We start from the raw sequence: 11417 nt of genomic DNA, 5'->3' as shown, positions 1-11417 counted from the left end.
CATCCATGTCTATGACGCGCAACGGGTGAATGACCGAAGACCTGATAGACCTATAGAAAGCGCCTGCTGATTGGTCAAAATCTAGGAAGTCAAGAGGCGGGGTCTTGCCTAACTAATCAACAAATCTGTTCGTGCATAATAGACCACGGCATTTGCTGTGGTCTATTCATAGACTACACACAACGCCCTTCCATCCCCACTAAATATCACCATTTTATCCTCCCCAAATGACCTTCCCCAAAAGTACTTGGGACTCTACTCACTGTACAACCACGTTTCACACACAAAACAATAATATTAATCACCATCAAGTCACCCTACCCCCGTTATCTAATCAACAAACTTCCACATAACGCCCCCAATCCCTGCGACCTGCCTACAATGCTTGCTTGCAAGTGCTTCCCCCGACTTGTTACAAACAGCCGGTGCCAGTTAAGCAGTGCAGTGCCACTGTACTACAGTCGACTCTCTTTAATAAGAGGTCCTTGGGACTTTACAAATTCCCTCGTTATAACGGGAACCTTGTATTATCAGCGAGAGTCGAAAACAAAGAAAACATAGAGTTGGGACCAACAATTTTTCCTTGTTATAACAGAAACCTTGTATTAACAGTGCTGTTATTAATGAGGTTCGACTGTTATCACAAATTGTTGAAAGTTGACTGGATTGACATGGACAGCCATGAAGCCATGTTGCAGCTCAGTACTTTTTTCCAGTCCCCAAAATGAAACATGAAATACATGTATAAGGCAGTTTGGCGGCAACCTTGCCCCAGGGTGTTAAGCAGTACGCGCCGACCACTACCTGCTCTCTCACCCTAGTATTGGATCATTTGCATATGTGCAAAATTTTTGAACACGTATGCAAATGAGGAATAGTCTAGTGCCTGCCCATGTGCGTTACATTAAGCGTTTGTTTTTGTATGCGGTGTCTGGGGTAAAAGCACAATCAATTCGTCGCTCCGTGAGTTACGAAAACACGATTGTTTTCAAAGTTAAAATGTGTTACAGTCTTATCCCGCCAATATGCAGTATCACATTTCATATTAATATGAGCAAATTGGAAATGAAAAGGAGTATTCTGAGAAGGCGTGGACATTATAATTACAATGATCATGAAAACACGTAATGCACGTTGGAAATAACAACACCAACTACATGATATAAATCCATTACTAGCAAATAACGGTAGCGAATCATCTAGGGCACAGAAGAACGTTTCCTATCCATTAGGCTTACTATTGGAAACGAGGTTCGAAATAAAGTAAGCACTGGGGACGAGGTTGGTATGGCAGGAATCGAGACCAAGCACCCATGCTGTGCTGACTGAGTACTTGTAATGTTGAGGAATTCTAGTCTTTGGACACACAGCTGACTTTTAGATTCGGGTCATTTGTATCACAAATTTAGAGTCCAATTTCCTGTCCTTGTTACTCTGAGCTCTGTAATTTGCCATTCCAGCATCATTAACCTAAAAAAAGAGCCGGGGGGGGGGGGGGAATCTGCCCCCCCCCCCCTCAACTTTTTCCGCGATAGCCTTAAAAAAAGTTTCACAATTTTTCGTCACTCGATGGCCGAGATCTGGTCAAAATAACCCAGCCTGATTAGGGTTAAGAGTGACTTATTTTTGAACATTTAATGCATGTTGGTATAAGGTACATTTACAACAATAAATAATAATATTAATACTGATAGTATGTATTATTATTATTATAATTATTTACATAAGTAATTAATTAATTGCCTAATGACCAACATGTAGGGATAATAGTGAAGCAAAAGCGTTAAGTTTATCCCTATACAGGGTGACCCCCAAAAGTTGTGCAAGCAGATATATCGTTAAATTTCTAAAAAAAGAATCTAACATGAGTATTTCATTTTGATGGAGCATATTAATTACACTCGTGTACAATCAGTGAAAATGTCATGGAAACCCATTCATGCAACCAGAGGTGTAACAGAATAAAAAAGATATGTTTTCAACAATTCCAATGGGAATTACACATTGCACTATAGAAATCGCTCAACCGGCACTCTGCAACGGGTCTTTTCATTAACTGTGTAAATCGCATTGGAACGGGTGAAAAACACATTGCCATTCATGTTGTACCTCTTGTATGCATGAATTGATTTTCACCAAATTTTCGCTGTGATTATACAGATACACAGAGTACAAACAATATACTCCATCAACATGAAATGCTGATGTTGGATACCTTTTGAACAATTTAAAGAGGTCTACTTGCACTCTTCACTCAATCAACCATAGACAGAAGAAGAAACTTATCAGTAGGGTACACTAGGGTAATATTCCTGTTCCTTCCCCCCCCCTTTTTTTATTTACTAAAATGGGCCAGAGATCCTTTAAACGATTTTGGCCAGCTCAGGTAGGATAGAAGAATTGAAGAAAATGTCAAAAACTTGAGCTATGGGAGGAAAACCCTTCAGATTTGAATTTGAGGACAACGAAATGCAATCATGCATGTATCGTACATGCACATGTACGTATACGACATGACTGAACCAATGCACACCACATAGGCCTACCAGTGCAGTACAAACTGGATGAAAGGTCAGAAAGATGCATTGCTTTCTATACTTACAATGCCTTTCCACTAAGATTCAAAAAGCCAGATTTCAGACAAAAGTTTGAAAAAAAAGCTCAAGCTTGACAGTATTCTGGAGATCACAGGTTCAACACAAGAAGTTGTACTAGTGACATCCAAATGCTTTTTATCGTGAATAAAAGAAATATGCATGTTCATGTAAATATATTTCTAAATGCACACTGAATGCTCCCAGAAACATAATCAAACACTGGCTGTTATGAGTGGTACAGAATACAGACAAGCTGCCTGAGTTGACTAATGTGAGCACTGACGTTTTCCCACAGGAAAGTCGAGGGAAGATTGGACATTCCATGTATGGAGGTAGATTTACTGTACCGTGAATGAATTATTCAATACAAATCTCTGGATGAGGTGTTATAAGCACAACTTTACCAAACAATGGGCCATAATTAACATTCCATTTGAGTAACACTCTGTAAAATTTCATGCCTTTGATCGCTATACAAAATAACCGCTGCACAAACTTTTCCAGGGGATCCATACTGTTCTACAAAAAAATAAAAATATCAAGTCTCCTACAGTGCAGTGATTTCAGCTACTGTCGCGTGGATTTATCCAATACTTTAACAGAATCTCATGCATTAACCCTAACCCCTTGAGCACTTTTACTAGAAGTATCCTGAATCTGCCAAAATCCACCAGTTTTGTCATGCAAAAATATGCTGGTGTCCATCAGAATCCATCAGTGTAGTACACATGTACCTTGTACACACCAAACATATAGCCAAGGAGTTAAACTGTTGAGATCCTGAATCCATCAAAGTCCCCAATTGCTCATAATGTGACCTGTTCTGTCAAAAGCAGACGCTTCTGGGCAGAGGTTGAAATTGAGATAGGGCCAAAAAACGCCGTGGGGGTGATTTTATCGATTTTCAAATTTTTGCATATTTGCAATCCTGATCATGTCTAAAATATATTATAAAAGTTTGAACCCTAATTTGAACTCTACATATATACTATTTTTGATGATTTTGATAAGGTACATGTATATCAGTTAAAGAATAACTGTTTTGTGACGTTCGTGGCCATTTTCTCCGTTTTCTACTTTTCTACACAATGAACTTCAAAATAGCATAACTCTGCCCAGGAATGACCGGTTTCAAAAATTAAACCGCCTATTAAAAGGAAAAAGAACATATGTTAACAATATGTAAAAATATCATTTTTGACCTTATGCCCAGAAAAGTCTGATTTTGACAGAACAGGTCACATATGGAGGTATCCTGAATCCACCAAAATCCTGCTGTACCGCTAGGCTTACTGTCCTGAATCCATCAAATCCCCCAACTTTTTCAATATGGAAGTATCTTGAATCGAAATCTTCCAAATGGGGGTGTGGATTTTGATGGATTCAGGTAGATTAGGGTTATTACTACTACATGCACATGTATCCTCAACATCTAGAGTAATATTTGTTAAGATTTGTTTTTTTTCAAATACAAAACAGAGCACATCTTAGCTAAAGTTGCCTTAAAAACAAGTGACAGTAGGCACAGCTTTTGTTGGTTCATAAGTGGAAAAGTTTACAAAACGCAGCCTAAAATAAATTAATATCTTATTACGCTAAGTGGTGACCTGACGATGACTAAGTTTTGCGCGCTTTCTTGGACACGATCTCTACAAACCCGGCACCTTCTCCCTCATCTCTACTGGCTTCCTTCCGCTTCACGCTCCCCGCTCCGATGGCCACCTCGGGCAGCAGGTCAAAGTTCACAGTGTATCGGTTCACTCTCTCCTCCAGTAAGGCCAGCCGGCGTTCCTGGCTGACTAGGCTCTGGCACTGTTCGGAGACTTTGTTGCGGAGTTCGGTGATCACTTGTTCCTGCTGCAGGATCTTCTGGCCCTGCTCAGCGATCAGCTTGCGGTGGGCCACGCACGTGTTGATTTTGCGGGACAGGGCCGCGGTGAAGTTGTCACGCTTCTTCAGGCTCGTCTTCAGCTCCATGATCTGCTTGAAGATGTTGTTGCTTGGAAGAACTGTGTGTTTACAAGAGTCAGAGAGAGAATGACATTGTTAGCATGCACTGTATATGTAAACTTCTACCTCTGACCTCAAGTGACAAGCAATCAAGCATCACCTTATAACAATGCAAAGTAATGCAGGTTGGACAGGGAAAGATCGCGCGCACGCTGTACATGTATACAGTGCGCACGCGATCCGACAAACTGACGAACAGCATACAAACAGTGTGAAGAACAACCTGCTATTAGAGATTTTGTAATTTGACAAACTGACGAAAACGTTTACGATCAAATAAAACATATCGCACAACTTCTCTGATTAAATAAGTAACCTGATGGATACTATACGCTTCCTACTTAATGTACACCAAAAGGGTTATTATCGAAACATAAAGGGTAAAATACAACGCCTAGAAAAATGTCCAACTTCAAACGCGAATTATCCTTGAAACAGGGTTTTCGATTTTTCGTCGGTATGTCAGCTCTGCGATGATATATGCACATATGTACTTTCAACATGACTCATTGCTGATGGGTCAAATGTCTTCAGCAGATAATAAGCAAGGGCACGACAATTCAATATCCAAGCGATCAATTTAGGAAATGTCTAAAAATAATTTGGAATTTTTTTATGCTATTACCATAGCTTGATGCTATTATCATCCATTCCAATCAGGAACATAGTTCTTTCCCTCTGCAATATATGCAGCCCCATGATGCAATGTGCTCCCGTAAGGAAATGCTGGTCCGTGCACCAATACACTCACATCAAGGTTTCGGATCAAGGTGGGTGGGACAATAGGTAATATGTCTCCGAAGGTGACTTCAATTTTTCATTACTACAAAATGTTAAAAGGGGTTGGAGGTTGCTGGGGATTACTACAAGTAGTAACTCTTAGGTGTTGGTGCTAGCATTTCCAAAAAACAAAACCCCAGATACTGGCCACATATATGCACCCTTCCAATCGGACACACAAACCTCCATACTTCGCCTGTTCCAGCTGGGAACAAAATGGGGTATTGAATATTTAAAATCCCTAGGCATTTCTGCTAAGATGCAACCTCAATCCTGCAAAATCCTCCAACTGCCTCCATGTTAAAATTGCATAAAGCATCAATCCTCCAAAATCATCCGTTATTTCTTGAATGTGGTCCTTGGAGGGGTGACCACTGCCTCAATCCTGCAAAATCCTCTAGCAATCACTGTCAGTATGTTGAGGCAGAGCCAATGACATCCTGGAGCAGTGCAGAGGATTTCAAATATGATATACGCCTAAATGTATGCACGGCTGAGCATAAACAACACATGGTCCGGCCTAAGACCTTGACACAGTGCATCCTCCAAAATCAGCCACACATTTTTACCATAAAGCCTCAATCCTGCACAATCCTCCACTTTGCAAAGCCAATTTTGGAGGATTTGGGAAGGTTAGGGTTAATGTGAATGTTTCATGAAGCAAGACAGTTTGGCAGGGGCTGACTTTACCTTCTCCAGACAGACTTGGAGGCCCTTGGAACACTCTCTTCTTCTTAAGTGTGGGCACAATTTCTTCGTCAAAATGCTCGATGGCCATGGAGGAGATGTCTCGGAGCTCCTTGAGGAGTTCTGACATCGGGAGGAGGTCTTTAGCATGTTGGACGTGTCGCAGAACTGCAAAGGCTTCGTCAATCACCTGCACCGAGGACACACACAATATTAGGGCAAGTACGCGTACGCTAAGATCAATCTTTTACACCCATATTCAAATTCATCCAAAAATGGTTGCACTCATACTCACAAGAAAAATTCCCCACAGGAAAAAAATTCTTATTTATGGCATGTGTACTAGTACTTGTTCTCATGGGAAAGTATTCATACTTGTACTCATCCAAATGTACTTGTGCTCCAGGTGAAGTTATTACCCTTTGATTTCATTTGAAGGGGAGTTGTTTTATGTTTATTTTCATTTTTACTATTGGTCTCATCAAAACATGACGTTAACTGTGACTCGGCATTGGGCGATATTAATTAATATGTCACATCCCAACTATAGCAACTATAGTTTGGACAGTGCCAACTGTAGAGGGCAGTTCCAAATATAGTGGGGACATAGAGTTACGATCTTGGTGCTACAGTTGGGGTGTAACATGCAATAATTTAAGGTCGCCCAATTGTGTTACTTCACATGAGGCTGGTTGTCCTGATTTTGTCAAAGTCCAAAGACTGAGTGCTATCATGTTTTGGATAGTTAACTGGCTAAGCTTTAAGACCATGAAGACTAGACTTATAGGCCTACATGTCATTGTCAGACTTTTTCACAATTTGGACCATTCGATAGTCTGCTGGTCTGGTCGCATGAATGTAGATAAAATGGAGACGTGGTACCATATGTTTCGCTTGCCAGTTGGTCATGCATGACTGTTAGCTGTCTGTTATCAAGTCTGTTATATTTTTTGCATATTTTCACTATCTCCAGTTTTGGGACTGTCACTCTCAATAGTCAATACACACTACAATCGACTTTTGTTCATATGAGCTCAGCTAGGACGAGATTCCGGTTAAGGCGAGCATATCCGAATCCCGACCTAAATGTGCACATTCCTATTGGAAAAAACATTACTTAATACTTTGGTAGTATGAGAATTTGGTTAAGACAAGCACTTTTTTGGCCCTATTGTGGCAAGCACATTGTTATCAATTCCTGCACGACAAGCATTTTTTAAAGGGAATGTACAACATTTGCTTTTGCTGCAATTTTCAGAAATAAATGGATTTGGAGGACTTGTTTCATGTTTTGGGCTTGTAGATGCTGGAAAAACCAAGAAAACTCATTTTCTTGTTGTCTGGTTCCCTGACTGGGTCTTGATCAAAATTGCTCCAAAATGGCTGTTTTGGACCAGGTACTGGTAGAGGTGATAATAATAAGAAGAAGAAGAAGAAGAAGAAGAAGAATTGTGCTTATATAGCGCTTTTCATCATATCAACGATCTCAAAGCACTTTACAATTATTACCCGCGCTCAATCGGTCCTCGACCATCACACTTTTCACAGGAACCCATTTATACTCCTGGGTGGAGAGAGGCAATTGTAGTTAAGTGTCTAGCCCAAGGGCACAAACACCATGTTCCTGGTACGGTTCAAACCCACGCACCTTCGTACATGAGTCAAACACCGTAACAATTACTGCACCATCGAGTTCTACATGTACATGTAAATGTAAAAAAATAAAACTCCCTGACCTTGCCGGGTATGAAACAACACAGCTGGAGATCCATGTACTTGCTGTACGTCATGGACAGAAGCGATAGCCGTGTCTCAACGGCTGAGAGAATGTCACAGCGTTTGGCCAGTGGGTGCTCTCGTCTCTCTGATTCCCGCTTGGGTAGCTGTGCCTTCAGACTCTTGAAACACTTGGCGTGGTAGCGGTTCAGTTGGCGACTGCCATGACTAAGCAAGTCCTGGCATACTCGGTTGAAATGACGGCAGACCTATACGGGAAATCAAACTTGATAAAAACACCGACATTGCTTCTGGCATGTCTCATCTGAATTTAGTTTAAGCTTCCCACGATTTAACTGTCGAGTTAAATGTGTCTCATATAACCTGTACATGGAACAGTGAATAGGAACATTTAAACAGTCACCGACAGTCAAAAATTCCTTTCACTTCCGCTGCTATACTTTCAACACAGGCTAGTAACCAGCAGTCAGATCATATGTCAAGCAAGCACTGTGACCAGTCAAACTCAGTCAACAGACAAGGCAGGCAAGTTGTTGGTACAGCTGGCATATCAATTGCCCATAGTCAAGGCATAGCTGTATCAAGTTACTTAAACAGCCCCAGCCAGTCAATCCTGCTTTATGTAGGCTAGTAATTCTTAACTTCTGAAAACAGTCACTTGATTGATTTTGACTGAAAGGACTACTTGGCACAGACTGTATGTTTGCATAGGAGGGTTAAGGCATAGTTTACTAAAGGTAAATTAAGAACCCTGTTCCATCGTTGTAGTCGAGTCACCCGTTCCCTCCCTCCAGCCCATGCGCATACAATTAGATGGGTAGCTCGGAGGGCTCCTACCGTTTTCCATGCAAAGGATTCAGGAGTACGACATCCATCAGCTGTTGGGTCATTATTATTTTCCATACACAGTACAGTGCACTGACCCGACTGCTGTTGGATGTCGTACTCAGCATATGGAGGTGCCCTCTGATTGGCTGGCTTTTCTGATCCCTGAATGCGATTCCCAACTACACCATACACACGCATTAATCGATTTTGTGTGACGTATTCTGTGCTCCATAAAATGTTTTTCGGTCCGTGTGTGAATTCGTGCGCTTGTGCTGCAGACAAACGTTTCAAAATCATTTACGTTTTTCACTAAAAATTTGCTGGAATTCTCTTCAAGACCTTTTTTTAGTAAATTAAATAATACTAGCCTAAATCAGACCTGTGCTTGGTTCGGGGGTTTTCTGGCTGAAAAATTCATTTTCTCGCATGATTATTATTATTAGTATTATTATTTCTTTGCGCGAGGCAGTGTTTGATCGATTTGGAACTGATTGATCCGATCCGGAAATAGGAAAAAGGGCATCGGTACTTTTGACGTCGTTCAGTCAAATTAACAGGAGCTTAAAGTTGGAAAATGATTGTGTAGTATCTCCATCACTCAAGGTAAACTTTCTGATCAATGTCACTTGAATTTGTGGAGTAGTTGAGCTGAAAGCTGCCTGAATGATGCTTGCTATCTGGAACTAGGAAAACGACTGTACTAGTACTACTACTAAGTACTAGTAGTAGTACTAGTCCAGTAAATTGGCCACATTCATGACATTTATGTGGCTACTAATGATTGGGGAAAAATGTTGCAACCTGACGCCACTTTTTTCTTCATATATCAATCATCTCAATGAAGATAATTCATTGCAAAAATGATGATAAGACATGAAATCTTGGACTCAGACACATTTCCAACTTTGTTTAGGAAATAGGCCCCCAGTCCAGGCATTGTCAGGACTCAGGTACTTCAGTAGGGCCTAGGCTAGCCCCACTAGTGTGGCCGTCGGTATGCTGCGCTGCGCAGCATACCGACGGCCACACTAGTGGGGCTAGGCCTAGGCCTACTTGTTTTTGTTTAGGAAATGTTCTTGACTTTCCATAGACTTTGTACACAATCGTGGAAGTGGCATCAGGTTGCAACCCTTTTTTCCAGGAGTGCATACCAATCTCAGTTCACTGATGTGCTCATATGTAGTGTGTTGCAAAATCTGCCGAAGAATCATATCAGGCAGCGCGACTATTCTGCAAACCTTCAGCTCCTCGGCCTCGTCAGGCTGCCTCTTGGCGCAGTCTGCATCTGGTGCACATCCCGAGGACGAGGTTGACGATCTGTGCATCGAGGAATAAGTTTTATTCCTCCATACTCTGTCTTCACTCATTGTTATGAATTGTTGTGAGCAGAAAAACAAAAACAAGAAAACCTGGTTGCCTCTGTCCACAAAAGTGTGACACTGACACTGACACTGACAAGACTTTGTTTGGTCAATCAGTCATTCATTCACAGTGTGTAAGTGTAAGACCGTAAGGTCATGGCCATATTCTGCTAAAATGCAATTCAAAAATCTGTCAGATTCATAAAAAATCTTCCAAATTCCCCAGAATTACTCGAAATACACTATAAACATGTAAAATCACATGCAGACTAGTAGTATTGCCTTAGTTAAGGTTCAACTTACATTATAAACAATCTTTAGTCACATAAAGATGTTATGAAAGTGCGTAAATTTCAGGCAAAACGTGGGTTGCGTCGACAAAGTCAGGTAATTCCCAGTGAACTTCAGCACCTAGATCAGTCAACCTGTCCCATTATGCAAGATATTGTTGAAAAGATTGAAGCTTTTTTAAACAAATGTGCCATTTTTTTTTCAAATTTGCTACGTTTTTCTGTCAAATATTCATTTTTGCAGAATTCTGCAAGAAATCTGCCAAAAAATCCAATCTGTCAAATTTTCTATCAAACTCGTTGACAAAAATTCTGTCAATCTTAGCTGAAAATCGGCTAAAACGGTCATCCTAAATAGAGTGCGATGGATAACACGGCATTTAATTTTAGTTGGGCGCCTTCAGCACTAACCGTTCATTAATATATACATGTAGAGCAGGAACTAGACAAATCAGATCCTGAAAACAAAAGCACGCCCTCTATCGCCAGCTTAGATATTACGGACATTGAAGGCCGGTCTATCCTTACGCAATTTACCGACTTCAAGTGTCCCCCCCCCTCCCCCCTGCGTACCCTAGAAAGGATATGGATAGGAAAAACAAAAACAAAAACTTTTCTTCTTCCAGGTATAGCGCAGGCTTCATGGAATGAAGATACGGTATGCTACAGCATTATTGGTCATTTCTCTTCAAGTTCAAGTTTCCGATGAGCTTGCCGGGAGGACGGACTCAGTGAGCAGGGGCGGCGGCGGGCCGGGATCATTTTGTAATTGTAAAATATGTCTGTGTCTGTGTGTCTCCCATAACAACTTCTGTTAAGCTATACAAAAATATGATTGCGTAAGGTTTGGTTGGGGCAGTTCCTATATAATTGCATGCTTTCTTCTTAAATTTGACTCATTATAGATCGATTAGTATATACAGGAACTTTTAGGGGAAAAAGTATGTTGGGCCTTGCAGCCTGATGTGATGCATATGGTAATATATAATAACCAAGTATACATGTACGTATCGGATAGCTGGGAATACTGTATCGGATCGTTTGGTTTGGTTTTCTTCCAGTTGGGTGACACAGTCTGATATGTTATATAATACAGGCACCCGGCCCAACGCACACAATATTTTATG

The 11417-nt window shown here is 41.0% G+C and overlaps 1 protein-coding gene across 1 annotated transcript; it reads right to left on the bottom strand.

Moving 5' to 3' along the window:
* Positions 1-4164: 4164 nt before the first annotated feature.
* Positions 4165-10147, bottom strand: LOC119719846 (F-box only protein 28-like). The gene is made up of 4 exons (XM_038189348.1): positions 9791-10147; positions 7811-8059; positions 6078-6264; positions 4165-4606 (listed from the first exon to the last, which is right to left on the bottom strand). Exons 1-4 carry the CDS (start codon positions 10004-10006, stop codon positions 4215-4217), a joined length of 1044 nt encoding a protein of 347 aa, XP_038045276.1. The 5' UTR covers positions 10007-10147; the 3' UTR covers positions 4165-4214.
* Positions 10148-11417: the final 1270 nt, after the last annotated feature.

This window comes from Patiria miniata, unplaced genomic scaffold (genome assembly GCF_015706575.1).
Source record: "Patiria miniata isolate m_02_andy unplaced genomic scaffold, ASM1570657v1 HiC_scaffold_13, whole genome shotgun sequence".
Classification (NCBI taxonomy): domain Eukaryota; kingdom Metazoa; phylum Echinodermata; class Asteroidea; order Valvatida; family Asterinidae; genus Patiria; species Patiria miniata.
Note: the sequence above shows the minus strand (reverse complement) of the source record. Positions and strands in the feature narration are given on the sequence as shown.

Coding starts and splice junctions, on each gene's coding strand:
- LOC119719846 (XM_038189348.1), bottom strand. CDS start 10,006: ATGAGTGAAGACAGAGTATGGAGGAATAAAACTTATTCCTCGATGCAC. Junction 8,060..9,790: donor ACATCAGTGAACTGAGATTG/GTATGCACTCCT, acceptor TTTCCCGTATAG/GTCTGCCGTCATTTCAACCG. Junction 4,607..6,077: donor TCCAAGTCTGTCTGGAGAAG/GTAAAGTCAGCC, acceptor GTAAACACACAG/TTCTTCCAAGCAACAACATC.